The 16,788-nt window shown below is 44.3% G+C and overlaps 1 protein-coding gene across 2 annotated transcripts; it reads right to left on the bottom strand.

Moving 5' to 3' along the window:
• Positions 1–965: 965 nt before the first annotated feature.
• mtfmt (mitochondrial methionyl-tRNA formyltransferase) lies at positions 966–15,283 on the bottom strand. Of its 2 annotated transcripts, XM_055661336.1 has the most exons (9): positions 14,800–15,283; positions 14,130–14,345; positions 13,479–13,601; positions 12,442–12,544; positions 9,779–9,854; positions 9,463–9,554; positions 6,567–6,648; positions 3,954–4,030; positions 966–1,201 (listed from the first exon to the last, which is right to left on the bottom strand). In XM_055661336.1, exons 1-9 carry the CDS (start codon positions 15,246–15,248, stop codon positions 1,034–1,036), a joined length of 1,386 nt encoding a protein of 461 aa, XP_055517311.1. In that variant the 5' UTR covers positions 15,249–15,283; the 3' UTR covers positions 966–1,033. The 2 variants fall into 2 exon arrangements, with proteins under 2 accessions (XP_055517311.1, XP_055517312.1); XM_055661337.1 differs by lacking the exon at positions 14,130–14,345.
• Positions 15,284–16,788: the final 1,505 nt, after the last annotated feature.

Below are 16,788 nucleotides of genomic sequence, written 5' to 3'. Positions count from 1 at the left end.
GTTTGATACTATAAGTAGAACCTGTCGCGGTGGGACGGAAACTTGGTCCTTAACTTTGTAATTTACAACAAGACAGGCAACTGGAATCCTTCACTGCAAGTTCTACTTTCTAGAAATGCCAACACTACACTAAATTGTTACAGAACACTTTACTTGTTTCAAATATTTAAAATGTCCTAACTTTGCTGAGTTGTTGCCTACAAACATTCCTCGTGTGATCTTGGTCAACTGACTACCCATCATCTTGCTTCCACTTATCACTACTTGCTTAGATTGCAGTATCTGCACGATCTTGTATTTTAACATACCAATAAAATGAGTCCTATGTAATTCCCCATGGTAATCAGACACCATCTCTTCAAAACAGTCTGTCAGTTTCACCAAACTCTATTTGAAACTGCAATCCTAGATTTGTAGATTCTAACCCTTCCCATTACCCTGCTTATCACTACCAATATATCTCTCTACATGCCTCCACCACCCACTCAGTCAATGCATTCCAAACTACCTCTGGGTGAAAATAAAACCCTCTTCTTCTGATTCCCCTTAAACCTATGCCCTGTCGTTTTAGACATCTCTGCTGTGGGGACAGGTTTCCTGCTGTCCCCTTGTATCCAAACGGTCCAATCCAGGCAACATCCTGGTGAATCTCCGGTGCATCTCTCCTGATTTCTGTCACAGGCAATGTTCTATCCAAGCTTCAGACATCAGTATTAATGCCAAGCCTATTAAGTGTATATTATCAAAAACCTTTGAAAATCTATAAATAACAGTAACCAGATATCCGTTCTTGACCCTCTCTCCTTCACCTCATCGAAAACCTCACCTCATCGAAAACCTCACAAAACTGATGAATGATCTTTACTGCTACACGGATTTCCCAGGCAGCCCTCCAACCCACCACCATTAGCCAGTGACAGGCTTTACCCCCAAGATGTAATCTGCACATTCATCGCAAGCCTCAATAATGTGAAAATAATTGAACTTTAATTACAGAATCACTTACATCTTTATGATCAAGTCACAATCCAGTTTATTTTGACATTTTATTGATCCTTGTTTTAGGCGTGTATGTTTGAAACTGGGCTACATTTTGATGAGCTGGGCTCCTTTGATAGTATGGATGGAGGTATCCATTATAAAAATCTGCAGCCGAGAGCAGCTTCTTCAATACCACTCGCTTGAAGCCAGTCCAGCCATTCTAGAGAGAAACACGGGTGAAACATTAGTTAGAGTTCATGTGCACAAGCTGTAGAGTTGATCCGCTCGGCAGTATCTTCTCTGCCAATCCTCTTAGGTATGCAAGAACAAAATCAAATGAGTATTATAAATTGCATTCAATATCAACATCATAGTGCCAGAGATGATAAATATATATTTCAACTCCCCAATAATATTATCTCGCCATGGGAGTCTGATAACGAGATCTCACCATCATGTGGTACAGCACAGAAACAAGCTCATTGACCCTTGCCAACATTTTTGTCCATCTACACTACTCCCATTTGTCCCATTAGGTCTGTGTATCTGTTTAAATGCCACTTCAACTTAAAGATTCCACCAGCTCATCTGGCAACAAATTCCAGATGTCAACCACTATCTGAAAAAAGGATTTACCCCTCAGATCACCTATAAAACACCCTCCACCCTCCTGTTTTTGGTATATACTATGAGAGAAATATTCTGGCAGTCTACCTTATCTACGCCTCTAAAAATGTTAAATGCTTCTATCAGGTAACTCATTGGCCTCCTTCAATCCAAGGAAAACATCAAATGTCTCTCCATAACTCGTCTTTCATCTGGCAACATCCTTGTAAATCTCCTCTGCACGCTCTCCGGTGCAGTCACATCCTTCCTGCAGTGCAGCAACCAGAACCATATCCAACATTGCAAGTGCAATCCAGCCAGTGTTTGGCAGAGTTGTTACAAAACCTACTGATCCTTATACTCAGTGTCCTGACCTATGAATCCATGCGTGCCTGCTTCACCATCCTATCCCTCTGTGTTGCCACTTTGAAGGGACAATAGATCGCTCGGTCTGTTCATCACATTCCTTCACACCCTACCATTTACTGTGTGTGTTCTACCCCTATTTGACGTCTCAAAATGCATCATGTAGATAGTTCCTGCCGTTACCGAGGTCTCACTTACTCGTTACCACAGTAACAGTCAGCTCGTCTGCTTGCTAATGAGGCCACAAATCCCATTGTTTAAGACCAAGGTCGCAGAAGTAATAAATCGGAAGGAACAAGACAGTGGCCATCCGGTAGGAGTGAGTTAAGAGACAAAGGGTCCACTCCAAGACAAGTCTCTTATCCCATTCCTACCGGATGGTATGGAAGTACACATATAGCAGCAGACATCAGCTATTCTACTTAATACTCACGTGATTGTTAGTCATTTAGCAGCACACTCATGTTATTATTAGTTATTTAATTAAATCATTTATTCAATATCCTTTGGTAAAGTTACTTATTTCTACTTTTATATCTTTGTATTCTTAGTAATTCATTTGTATTTTTGGATTCTTAGTGAGTCAAACTATAAACTGGTATGTAACCTTTGTAACTGTGTGGCAGCTGGGAGATATGGATGGCGAAATTGTATTGTATTGTAGGGTAGCGAAATAGAGGGTGACAGATGAGTTAGAACAGACCAAGACAGTAAATAAGGGTAGCGAAAGAAGAGGAGATATGGGAAGAGATATAAGAATTGAGATAAGACTGAACCAACATTGGAAGTTAATGGTGGCAGGGCAGAGAGTGTCAGTATAGAAGATGGATGGGTACAAGAGGAGTATGTGTATGCAAGGCAAGGTAGAAGAGATATGACTGAAAACCCGTAATAAAAAGCTGCCCACTGCAGTGTGTGAGCATTCGGGTGGTTGTCTTCCTGAGTGTTCCAGCTGTTGTTTGCAAATAAAGGCTTTTCGACTTCTCGAAGAATTCTCCGTGTCTGTGTCATCTTATCCAACTCTGAGTTTCGGTAACCACGACAATGGCCACTGTCTTGTTGCTTCAGATTTATTACTTCCGAGACCTTGGTCTTAAACATGCCAGACTTCCAATCTTTGGCTGTTGTTTAGTGAATCTGAGCGAGGTTACAATGCAGTATTGACTCTATTCTAATATTGAATGTTCATCGGCTGGTTACTCACTCCTTAACAGTCACTTCTTCCATTAGCAATCTTGAGATTTTTTTTCCTATCATCATTCTTGAATCCCTGGATTTAAAACACTGCGGAGCCTGGGATCCGAGATGGCCAGAGTTGGAGCTCCAGCCAGCGCGGCCTGCGCACGTCGGGAGCCTCGGTCTCCGGGGAGGATGCGGCAGCTCCAGACATTCCAAGCCGTTGAGGAGTGTTCACCCGACGCCGGAGTTCCATCTTCCCGGCAAGAGGGCCTGAAAACATCGGACTGCCGTAGCGGCGACTGCGGAGGCCACAATAGGCCTGACTATCGGTGAACTGGGGACTGGACTGGACTTTGCTGCCTTCCCCCACAGTGGGAACCATTGTGGGGGGAAGTTTTTATGTTTATTGTTAAATTTTTAAATGTTGTGTCTTATCTTTATTCGTGTGCTGCAATGACAAGGCAAATTTCACTACACCAATTGGTGTATGTGATCATAAATGTCCTTTGCATCCTTTGAAGATCCTCACAGACCTTTAACCATGTGGCACCCACCAGAGGTCTATTCAGGCTGTAAACAATGTCATTCTTCTATTCTGTGATGGCTATTTTAATCCTTTGACTAACGCACACACATTCCTGGGTCCATTAAATCACCCCCCCCCCCCTGTCTGCAGAATGGAATTAGGGAGAGGGATAGGCAACTCACTTCAGAGCCTGCAAACTGTATCGGAGCAAACATGGTTGTGAACAAAGTAAAGGAAAATTCAGAAACCTTCAGATGCACCGAAATTAAGACAGAATGCAATGTCAAAATGTTACCTTGCAGCGTATCAAAAGAATGTTCGATTCCTTATGGAAGTGGGCAGTTCCAGGGATTAACTGTTCCTGTGTGGCTGCTGTAGAAACAAACATTAAACAACTCAGGAGATGCAATTCTGCAAAGTTTCTCAGCGATACTGTGAAAATGGTTCATGCCACTTGCAGAAATTCTAAGTGTAGGAAAGTAGGTACACTTCTAGAATCTTCAGAATTTGCAAATAATAAGAATATAATGGCTGCCAACTCTGAAGTCAGCCACCAGACCAGCTAGAATCGATGGTTTCTCAATCAGACTCCCAAGCGCCTACAGCAATGGAGGCAACACATGTTCAAATACAATAACACTGCAGACTCCAGAAATGTAACCTTTGATTCTCTCTCCACTAATGCTTCCTGACCAGATGAGATCACCAGCAGTTTTATTCCAAGATTATTCAGAAAAAGGATGTTTTGTTTTTTTAAAGTGCCAGCACAAGTGACAAGTGCTGTCTGCTTTTGTCAAACTGGTTGTGATGTTTTAAATTAGAAGTGTTAAATGTTTTCAGATGATTTGGGGTTAAAAAGATAATAAACTATTTAAAAACGAACATTCCAAAACACTGAAAAATGCTTGAGATCCGAGGGTTTTGTTGGTCGGGCTTTTCCCTTCGACTCGTCGAGCCTTGGCTGGAGCTTGGATCCCTTGGGGGTGAGGAAGGTCAAGCACATGTGGATCACGTTTGTTTAGACCTGGATAAACCACAGATTGCAACTGCTGGCCAAGAACGTCAATTAGCAATATCTGGGCCGATAAATCTCCTTCTTTTCCGTGAACTCCAACTATAAAACCCACAAAGGATTTAATCAAATGCCTTCTGGAAATCCATGCAGATAGCATCTGTCAACATGGCTTTAATCTCCAAAAACAGCACGCAAAACTCCAGATGAGGTCACACCAAGGTCGTATACATCTGCAGAAAGACATCCTGCTTCTGCACCCAAACCTGTTGCAAAGCAGGAGAACCGGACTCCCTGCTGCACTGAGCTTTCAGCTAACGATGTACAAGGGCACCACAGGACTTTCCCTTTTACAAACTGTTTATAATTCTCAGGCCTGCTGTGGTGCTGGTGGTTTTGTATGCAGTGATTTGGTGTTTTGGCAGCATTGTGCAAAACCTCAAGCCCCTACAGAGGAATATTTAGTTTAGTTTATTGTCACCTGTAGCGAGGTACAGTGAAAAGCATTCTGTAGCGTGCTATGCAGTCAGCGAAAAAAACGACATGATTACAATCGAGCCAGTGTACAGATAGAGGATAAAGGGAATAAAGTTTAGTGCAAGATAAAGTCCAGTAATGTCCAATTAAAGTTAGTTTGAGGGTCTCCCATGAGATAGATGGTAGCTCAGGACTGCTCTCTAGTTGGTGTTAGGATGATTCAGTTGCCTGATAACAGCTGGGAAGAATCTGCCCCTGAATCTGGAGGTATGCGTTTTCACACTTCTGTACCTCTTGCCCGATGCGAGAGGGGAGAAGAGGTGGTGTCCAGGGTGAGACTCGTCCTTGATTTTGCTGCTGGCCTTGCCGAGGCAGCGTGAAGTGTAGATGGAGTCAACGGAAGGGAGGTTGGTTTATGTGATGGTCTGGGTAGTCCACAATTCTCTGCAATTTCCTGCGTTCTTGAATGGAGCTGTTCCCAAACCATGCTGCGATGCATCCCGATATCATGCCTTCTACGATGCATCTGCAGAAGTTGGTGAGAGTTTGTGTGGTGACATGTCCTGCAACCTCTCCCCCACCCCAAAGGAGCTCTTTCTAAATGAGATGTTTGGGAGGGGAGCTCAATCCCATGGGTGGTGCTGCTGGCAGCCGAGGGAATTCCCAGTGCTCCTGGAAGTCAGGATGACTACATCTGTGGGATTGGTCTTGGTCCGGCCAGCTCGATTGCCAACCGGCAACATTATACACCCTTGACACAAAGTGCTAAAGTAACTCAGTGGGTCAGGCAGCATCTCTGAAGAAAAAGGATGGGTGACATTTTGGGTCAGGTTAACCTATGATGAGTGTTTGTTGGCACTGGGGTTCAGAAGAATGAGGGTGGACCTCAATGAAACACAGAATAGTGAAAAGCTTTCTTTCTAAATTCTTTAGTCAGAGGGTGGTGAATCTGTGGAATTCTTTGCCACAGAAGGCTGTAGAGGCCAAGTCAGTGGATAATTTTAAGGCAGAGATAGATAGATAGATTCTTGATTAGTACAGGTTGATTAGTCAGAGGTTATGGGGAGAAGGCAGGCGAATGGGGTTAGGAGGGAGAGACAGATCAGCCATGATTGAATGTTGGAGTAGGCTTGATGGGCCGAATATCCTAATTCTACTCCTATTATTTACGATCTTATGAGAATGCTTCATCAGACCCCAATCCGAAATTTCATCCATCCTTTTACTCCAGAGATGCTGCCTGACCCATTGAGTTACTCCAGCACTTTGTATCTATCTTCAGTATAAACCAGTATCAGCAGGTTCATTTGCTGAAAGGCTGCAGGACAGACTGAGCTTCCACAGTGAGAAGGCAGAGAGGGGAGCCATGCTCAGCCTCAGCTCCAGCCTGTCCCCATTGCACAATCTGAAACAACCTACCCTGGAAGTCAGGAATTTCTTCGAAATTCACTAAATCCATCAGCTTCACGGTCTTGCCCATCCACAGTGTCCGCAACAATACCTGCGACAACAGAATGAATGTCAATTAATTCCATGCCCTTCCACATAATCAACAGCATCGTGTTAGTTCACCAGCGATATTAATTTCTCTCCCCATCTTTATGTTCCATTCACCTATCCTTATCCAATCCGTGGAGCACGGGAGGCATACGAAGTGAACGGGTTCTCCATTTCAGCCGTCAACTGCTGGAAACTCCTTCAACCCCAGGCATTGAGCACCTACTCTGGAATGACGGCTGTGGCTCACCGAGATAGTTCAACACCATTGTATCAGGAGCAGTGCGGGATGTACAATAAGTCCCAGCTTTGCCAGTGAAGACCACATCCAATAAACACATGAAGGGAAATGCCCAGCAGGGCTCGAAATTAACAGTTGCCTGGGTGCCAATGGCCACCTAAAGTCCTGCCGGGCAACCTAAAAGCCATGCCACCTTTGTCCAGCTTGGCAAGCACCCGGAACACCTGCCATTCAACTCTGAGTGGCCCCACCCTCTCTCTCTCTCTCTGTCACTCTCCGTCTCCGCCCGCCACCCGTGTCCGGGTCTCCGCCCTCCGCCCGCTCTACATCCGCCGGCACGGCCGGCCGCCCTGCACATGCGCACTGCCACAGCAACTGGTCGGCGCCGGGCACTCTCTCCCTCCCTTTGCATTGTGGGAGATCTGGCCGCCATTTCTGTCCGGTCGCCACCTTGCCGCGACCGCTGAAACCCAACGCAGAATCACTCCCTGGAGCTGGAGTAACTCCCTGGAGTAACTCTTGCTTCTTGGTTACCTGGTCCTCCAAAAATATTCAAAATGGAATTTAAACTGGAGGTGATAGAGGGTCCATCACCAAACTCCAAACTCTGAACAATAACAGCCTATTGCACTGTATCTGTTCATTGATTGTGTATATATATGGTCTATGGTATATAGACACACTGAACTTTTATCTCCTGTTCTGTACTATGTTTACATATTCTGTTATGCTGCAGCAAACAAGAATTTCATTGTCCTATCTGGGACACATGACAATAAAACGCTCTTGACTCTTGACTTGGACTTAAGCAAAAGAGGGTCCTTGGAGAAAAAAGAGCTACATTAAATTTAGTTGCGTATGGTTGGGTAACTATGGTAGGGTGAAGACTATTCCATACTTTAACTGTGTGGGGGAACTCCACGGAGCAGCCATTGGGTGACGTTTCGGGTAGAGACCCTTCTTTAGACTCCCTCTGGTTTTGGTGTTTTTAGTTTAATTTAAAGATAAAGGCCCACCGAGTCCACGCTGACCACGATCACCCGTACACTAGTTCTATCCCTCACATTAGCGACGCAAGTCAAGAGTCAAGAGTGTTTTCTTCTCTCACGTCCCAGTTAGAACAATGAAATCCTTACTTGCAGCAGCACAACAGAATATGTAAACATAGTACTCTGTAAACAATGTTATAAACAAGTAAACAAAACAGTGTATATTTATATATGAATATATGACTCTGTTATAGGTTGGGTCTGAAAAAAGTTCTTGCATACCTTTGGAATGTGAAAGCAAACAAGAGCACCCGGAGAAAACCCATGCGATCAAAGGGAAAAGGGGAAATCCATACAGACAGCACCCATATTCTGGATCAATTCCAGGTCTCTGGCACTTTTAGGCAGCAACTTTATGGCCAATGTACTGCCCCATAGTCTTGAACCGAATTAAAACATGCAGTAGCCGTAAAGGGGGACATAGTCCTCTAAGTGTCACTTAGAGATTTAAGCATGAAAATGGAGTTTCATTTTTTTTAGTAACCAAAGTTATCAACGTATAATTTTTTGTGTGTTGGAAAACAAATATAGTGGCACAACTGGTAGACTTGCTGCCTCACACGCCAGAGATTTGTGTTCGATCCTGTCCTCGGGCACTGTCCGTGTTGAATTTGCACATTTTCCCCGCAAGCGTGTGGGTTTCCTCTCACATCCCAAAGACGCATTGGCTTTGTAGGTTAGTTTGTCTGTAAAATTGACCCTAATGTGTAGGGAGTGGGTGAGGAAAGTGGGATAACAGAACTTGTGTGAATGGGTGGGAGACAAAAAAGCTGGAGAAAATCAGCGGGTGAGGCAGCATCTATGGAGCGAAGGAATAGGTGGCGTTTCGGGAAGACCCTTGAAGAACAGTAGGCTGTGGGAGAGCTGGGAATGGGAGGGGAAGGAGGGAGAAAGCAAGGACTACCTGAAATTGGAGAAGCCAAAGTTCATACCGCTGGGGTGTAAACTACCCAAGCGAAACATGAGGTGCTGTTCCTCCAATTTGCGGTGGGCCTCACTTCTAGCCATGGAGGAGGCCCAGGACAAAAAGGTCGGATTCGGAATGGGAGAGGGAGTTTAAGTGCTGAGCCACCGGGAGATCAGGTTGGTTATTGTGAACTCAGTGGAGGTGTTGTGCGAAGCGATCGCCAAGCCTGTGCTTGGTCTCACCGAGGTTGATCATACGCTGAATAATCCAACCACATTTTTGTTTGGGAGTGGAAAGAAATAATAGAAATTGCATTCATTGCAACGTGTAAAAAGAGTTGAGATACTGTATTGTAATTAAGCTGCATGTCATTGTGGTATATATCATATCTGGATTGGTGAATATGTTTAATTTGTGACTTTATTTGAAGCAGAAATAATATGTGAATGCTTCATTGAGCATAATTCCGACTGGTAACTATGCACTTCATCCGAGCACATTATCGCATGCGTCATGCAAGCCGTCTTAAATGACCACCTAAACTGTCGTTTGGCAACCTAAAAAGCTGCCTAGGTTGCCCGGCTGACAACAGAGAGAAAAAGCCCTGCCCCATGCACTTACCCTCGACCCAATTGCCCGGTATAACCGATCAAGCTCCTCCACTGTTTGTTCCTCCCAATTCACCCAACTGTCAGCAACAGTGATTTTGGGAGCTGCAAATACAAACATTACATAAAAATGTATTGAAGTACCTTTTGCATAAATCACCCATTCCCCACCCAAGGTCCTTGACATTCAATTATATAAATATCTGGGATGATTTGTTTGATAATATCATATTATTAGATGTAAAACATTTCAGATATGTGGTGAATGAATAAATAGATGTAAAGTCTCAAAGGGCCAGTATCAATGCAGTGAATTCTCTGGCACTCACCAAATGTGATTCCATCTTTGCTTTGTTCCCGTTTATTCTCTATATGTTCTGGCAGACTTTTCAATACTGACAAGAGCTGAAACAATTAAATCCGTAGGTTTAAAAATGATTGATTCAGCCAGTTTGCACAAAATCAGTAGAAACAGGAGGCTATTTAGCCCCTCGAGCCTGCTCCAGCATTGAATAGGAACATGGCTGATCTAACATTCCTCACCTACCTTCCTGCCTTTCACCCATTATCCTCAATTCTCTTACTGATTAGAAATCTATCTTTCTCAGTCTTAGATATAGCCAAGGACCATATTTCTCTGCAGCAACGAGTTCCAAAGACTCATAATCCTTATGAAAAATTCTACATCATCTCTGTCTTAAATAGGAATCTCCTTATTCTGAAACCATTCTCTCTGCTTATTCTGAAACCATTCTCTCTGTCACACGAGAGGAAACATCCAATCAGCATTTGTTTGGCCTCCCCAAATAATCTTCTATCTTTCACTGATCACCTTTCATTCTTCTAATCTCCAGTGAGTAGAATGCCAGCCTGTTTAACCTTCTTATCCAGTATCATCAAGTAAACCTCCCCTGAGCTGCCTCCAATAACATAATACTCCTCCTTAAAGAGGGGAACCAACCCATTTGTGGTGTGCTACATGTGGTCTCACTGTGGCCTTGTACAGTTGCAGAGACTTCCCTACTGACCTCCTCAAAATAATGGAGGACCTTCCTTTGGCCTTCGCCATTACCTGCTTCATCTGCATGCTGGGTTTCTGTTTTTCATCCACATATTCCTTTGCGCTGCACCTTCTTGCCATCTTTCTCCACTTAAATACTGTGCTTTCTTCCAAAACAAAGTTCACACTTTCCCCACATTATACCCCATTTGCCCCCCCCCCCCCCCTACTCACTTATCAATCTCTCTGTGGTTTGTTTATATCTGCCTGAAAATAACACCATTGGATTTTATCCTGTGATTTAACTATTTGTGACCACCTTGTCAAACATATTCTGAGAGCAACTTCAGGTTCTCTTCCATCCACTTTCGAGACTTGCTCAAAAAATTCCAATGAATGCATCAGACATGATTTCCCAGCACAAAGCCAAGCTAACTCTGCTGGAAAACACTGATATCCCACATGTACTACTCCTATTGTGAATAACTTGGCTTGGTCAGGACTTTGATAGTGTGTGACTGGCAGGTTTTACAGCCTAATGGATGTTACGGTTGGTAATATTCCAACACACTTTAAATTCACTTTGTTTTAAAGTTATTACACGGTGGCTTTAATACATTTACCAGTGGCCCTAACGAGTGCCTGGGAAGCAAGGTGCAGGTGCGTTTCAAGGGAGAATGGGAGCCGTCACTTGTGAGCTAGATGTTGGGCCATCAGAATTTCCTAATAGCTGGACCGCGATGTATCAGAATTACACTGTACTTCCTTAATAGTCCAGTTTTAAGCACCTCAGCACAAAAATCAATTCTACTTTTCACTGCAGATCCATCACTGGCCCCAACATCTGTCCTTTCTCGGAAAGACCTCTCCAGTTTTCCTACACTCACTTCCGTAGCTTTTACTTTTTTTTTAAACTAATTTTTTTAACAAAAATATTGCTGACGCTGCAAATCTGTAAATTCGGGAAATAATCAGCACGCAGGCAAGTTACGCGGGTGTCTGTCCAATTTCCTTTGAAAGTGTTGATTAATTTTATTTCCACTGTGCTCAAAGGGAGCAAAGACCAGACTTCTCTCTGAACCCTAAGAATTTTGCAAAGAAATCAGACCTCAGTACACGATATTCTGTGTGGAGTTTGAACATTCTCCCTGTGACCCCATTAGTTTTCTCTGAATGCTCCGATTTCTTCCCACACTCCAAAGACGTACAGGTTTGTAGATTAATTGGCTTTGGTAAAATTGTAAAAATTGTCCCTACTGCGTAGGATAGTGCAAGTGATCGCTGGTCGGCGTGGACTCAATGGGCTGAAGGGCCTGTTTCCATGCTGTATCTCTAAAGTACAGTATAAAACATTCCAGGTTGTTGTTTCATCAGGGCTATGTAGAATTCCATTAGAATTTTGGTTTGCGAATCAAATCTCCTTGCAATGAAAGCTGACATCCTCTATCAGGCTACATCGTCCTTATTCAGTAATCCCCTACATTTATTTAAAATTCCACATTTATTTCTGTCATTGTTTTTGTGTCAAAAGTCAGGAATTCCCTCTACAGCAACACCTTTTACGCCATTCCCCTTTATCAACATATTTTAAATTGTGGATTCATGGACAGGAAATGGCCAAATGTGAGCGACGGGGCATCTAAATAGGGCGTCTTGGTCAGCATTGACAAATTGGGCAAAAGGGCCTGTTTCCCAGCTGTGTGACACTATGATTCTAATTACCTCATGGTAACTGGGTCAGAATCTAGGAATTCCTCATCCTGGAGGAATTCCCAGATTTTGACCCAGTTACAACTCAAACAAAACTATTGTAAAGAGACTTGTTGGATGAGTGCAAGGACATGTAGGTGACTGTTTGATCTTTTACTATGATGGGGGAAACAGGCCTTCACCAGCGCTGACCAAAGCAGGTCAACATCTTCCTCATTACCATCCACTCACAGCCAGTCAGGGGTGGACAATAACAGCTAGTGCAAGTTTGAATATTTTTACCATTTCAGCACCTTTTTCAGCCAGTATCACTCCTAGTTCACCAGACGTGCATCGTGGAGGAACAGGACACTCCTGCTGCATTAGAATAGGGCCAACGTCAAACCTACAAAAATCAAACATCAAACAGTCACCTACATGTCCTTGCAGTCATCCAACAAATTTCTTCACAATAGTTCTGTTTGAATGCACAGCTAATCATCGAGAAAATTATCAGATAAATTCAGAAAACCTCTCATGGAAATAAAATTTGTTGGAAAAAGACAATTAAAGACTCGTTATGACTCATTAAAGTAACTGCTCACAGCCAAGATTCCTTTTACTTTCCTCTGGAATGCACCGCCTGAGGGGGAGATGGAGGCAGACACTCTCACTGATGGGGAGGTGGAGGTGGAGGCAGACACTAATTTTGGAAGTATCTAAACAAGTACTTGAATCACAAAGAACAGTACAGCACAGGAATAAGGCCCTTCGGACCACAATGCCCATGCCGAACCTGATGCCAAATTAAACTAATCTCTTCCTGCAAGTGATCAAAATCCCTCCAATCCCTGCATATCCAAAGGTAACTTAAATGCCACTATTGTAATTGCCTCCACAACCACCTTGGCAATGTGTTCCAGGCACATTGTAAAAATGTACCCTGCACATCTCCTTTAATCTTTGTCCCTCTTACCTTAAAACTATGTTCTCCAATATTTGACATTTCCCCCCTGGAAAAAGGTTCTGTCTACCTTACCAATGCTTCTCATCATTTTATGTACTTCTTTCAGTCTCCCTTCAATCTCCAATGCTCCAGAGAAAACAATCCAAGTTTGTCCAACCTCTTCTTATAGCTAATGCCCAATAATTCCAAGCAGCAATTTAATAAACTTCTTCTGAACCCTCACTAAAGCCTCCACATCCGTTCTGTAATGGGGTGACCAGAACTGAATACAATACTCCAAATGTAACCTAATCAAAGTCCTGTGAAACAACCTAATTTGTTGATATCATTGGATTTCTCCCAGTTCCACAAGTTTCTGTACAAGTCAACGTACCTTTTTGGTCGAATCTGCATGATGGTGACACCAGCCATTCGATCACCATGGATCAGTGTGTGAAAAATTGGAGCAGGACCTCTCCACCTTGGAAGCAGACTGGGATGGAGGTTCAATATTCCACTAGGGACAAGACAGAGATTAGATATCTGTTAGATCTGATATTGTAGACAGCATGAAAGAACGATACGGGAGGAGGGCATGAATCAAGAGAGTATATTCCACATGTTCTAACTCACTCTCTGGAGGATTAAGTAAGCTGTAAAAGAAAGAAAGAGGTACAAAAGGGAAGCATAGTCAACAATAAATAGGAGTTTACAAGGCCTTTTCATTGTTGATCTTGAATCCCAACAGCACTTTTTTTTAAATCCCCATAACCCTTTTGATTAAATATCATCCCCATATCCTTTTTGATGAAAGATCTGCCATAATTTTACTTAACGGCACAGTAGATGTGAGGGGCTGAATGGCCTCTTATGTTTGGAAACACGAGACAACAAAGGACAGTAACCAACTTATTTAGGAGAACAGAAACCCAAATTTAATGTTGTCCTGTCTACTTCAGATTTCTCTCACTACAGTAGTGCATCATTAAAACGCCCCCAGTCCACAGAGCCATCAAGATTTGCAATAGGCAGAAGATATACTCACTATGGGAATTGCTGAATGAGGGCATCACTGAGCAGCGCACCAAACGATACAATAATTCCAACATCAAATTGATTGCACTCTGTGAGGCAAGGCCAATTGTGAATTGAAATTTGATTCAGCTTAGCGTATTTTCGAACAGGGAGCTTGTCAGATTTAGTGGTTGGCAAAGTAACAACCTCCAGCTGCTCTATGAGCAGCTTTCCGTCATCCAAGGATCTATAAGGGGAAAAATGGAACCAAATATGTCATTATTTCCCATTATTACGGCAAATGTTAGAAGCAACCAGACAGAAATCTTTGCACTCGTCAACATCAATTTACTGAGATCCCTGCAGCCTGTGTGGAGAGGGGATGGGAGGTGTTGAACATTATGTAAGTGACCAACGTTTATTATTTCCACATATAAATAAAGTCAATTTCCTAAAGGGCAAGTATCGCCATGGGCTGTTAAATGACCCCTAACTGACCGGGCGGTTGGGGTCAGGAAGGAGCCATTTGTTCCCTCAGTCCGCACACCTTTCTCCGACACAGTTGAAGCTGTGGATCTTCCTCAGCCCCTGATCCGCTCCCGCAACCCGCGCCCGTCCCGGGTACCTGCTCCCGCAACCCGCGCCCGTCCCGGGTACCTGCTCCCGCAACCCGCGCCCGACCCGGGTACCTGCGCCACTACCTGCACCCGTGCAGTTTCTGCAGCGTCCGTTGCGCAAACGCATCGGTTCCGAAGAAGAGAATCCTCCATGGCGGCGCGGCCCGGATCCGCCGCCCATCGACCGAGCTGCTCACGGAGAGCAAGCGCTTCACTGTCCATCTAACGCGAGGAAAGCCTGGGGCTGCGGCCCAGGTCCAGGCCCGGCCGGCCCTCGCATTCCACATGCCGGGTGCAGAAAGCCCCGCTCCATCAACCGCTGGGCGCCGCCATCTTGGTGCAGGCAACTTCTGGTCCCGTCGGTTTACTGCAGCCGGAGTGAAACGTTCCGCCTGGAGACGCGGGACGGTGAGCGGGGCCGCCGAGGTGTCACTCCCTCCCTCAGAAGGAGCTCGGTGGCCAGTTCCCAGCTCAATGCCGTGGCCCAGAAGCCGAGGGGTTGGGAGAGGGGGCAGGCTTGCCAAGATGAACATAGTCTGGAGAAAGATTCCAGCCCGAAACGTCGTCTATCAATGCCCCCCCCCCCAGAGATGCTGCCTGACTCACTGAGTTACTCCAGTATTTGTGTTCTCGACAAGATTCTACCATCTGTAGTTCATTGTGACTCCAGTGTTGAGGGATTGATCTGGATGTAGTACGCTGAAAAGCTCTAGGTAGAGCTTCACTCAGCTCTATGATGGTGGTGGATGTGCTAGTCGAGATGGAGATGCTGTTCGGAGATGCATCTTTCTATGTGTTGGTGTTTTGGAGATCTCTGATGCTGGCTGGTAGGGTATTCCAATCCCTTGCTGTGTTGAAGAAAAACGAGTTAGAAAATGCTAATGAAGTGCCGTGTGGAATGAAATAATTTCCAGGTTGGTATCTTCTGGTTGACATGCCTATGGGTGCTTGGATTCAGTGGGCAGTGGGCAGAGGGAACACACCCCCATGTTTTGAGAGGTGGGGGACTTCCCCGCCAGGTTAACCTGCCTGGGCTTGCGGGAAATATGGCCAGCGTGGAGAAGCAGTGCTGGTGTCCCGTCAGTCCAGACAGGGCTGTAGTTAACCCGGCGAGACAGGCACAGTTGAGCTGCCTTTAGCACTGGATTTAGCCTCCGAAGCCTTGTGTGTGTGTGCGCGCGCGGCCGCCAAGAAAATGTGTCCCGTCCCCTCCATGTTTTGATAGTGAGTTCCGCTCTTGCTTGGATTAACTGGATGTGGTCCGCCATCTTTAAATCAACAGTGGTATTCTTGATCTCGTGAAATGTTGTCAGTCAGATTAATTTGTGACGAGTAGTAAATGGATGAAGTTGAAGGTCCTTTATCATGCTGGAGACTGAGCTCTGCCACTTGTAGTTGTTAGATATCAACCTTGCTGCTCTGTTTTGCACTGCCTGCATCTTATTGATGTTCCCTTGAGTGAAAGGATCCCACACAGAGCAGCAATATTCAACATGTGGATAGACAAGGCTTTTATATGCTTGGATCTTAACTTCTTTGGGTGCGTTTTGCAGATTGCGACATAGAAAGCCGATGACACTCCTGGCTTTGGCTGTTGCCCCTTCCACATGCTTGTTCCATTTCATGCTTTCAGACAAAGTAACTCCAAAGTATTTATGACTAGAAACTGCCTCTAGCTGATGTCCAGAGAGTGTATAGGAATTATGGATTGGTGTAGATTTCCTAGTAAAATGCATTACATTAAATTTTTCAGGTTTGAACATCATTTGCCACTTCTTCTCCCATCTCTCCAATAAGCGCAGATCTTTTTGAAGCGTCAGGCAATCATCATGAGACATAGTCATGGTGGTATGTTGGTACAACAGGAAGAATAGAAGAAGTTGCTGGATTGCAAAAGGGAAAACTGAGAAATAAAGAGTGTGATGACTTTAATGGAGAGGAAATATGTAGTGAGATCACAAATAGAGAGCTGCACGAATTATAGGGTTGTAATAGTGGGGGATTTTAACTTTACAAATGCCATAATTTCCTTCAAGGTGAAAAGGTTCACTCCTGGATGAGCTCAATGCGTTC

The sequence above is a fragment of the Leucoraja erinacea genome, chromosome 33 (genome assembly GCF_028641065.1).
Source record: "Leucoraja erinacea ecotype New England chromosome 33, Leri_hhj_1, whole genome shotgun sequence".
NCBI classification, from domain to species: Eukaryota; Metazoa; Chordata; class Chondrichthyes; order Rajiformes; family Rajidae; genus Leucoraja; species Leucoraja erinaceus.
This window is presented reverse-complemented; position numbering and strand designations above follow the sequence as displayed.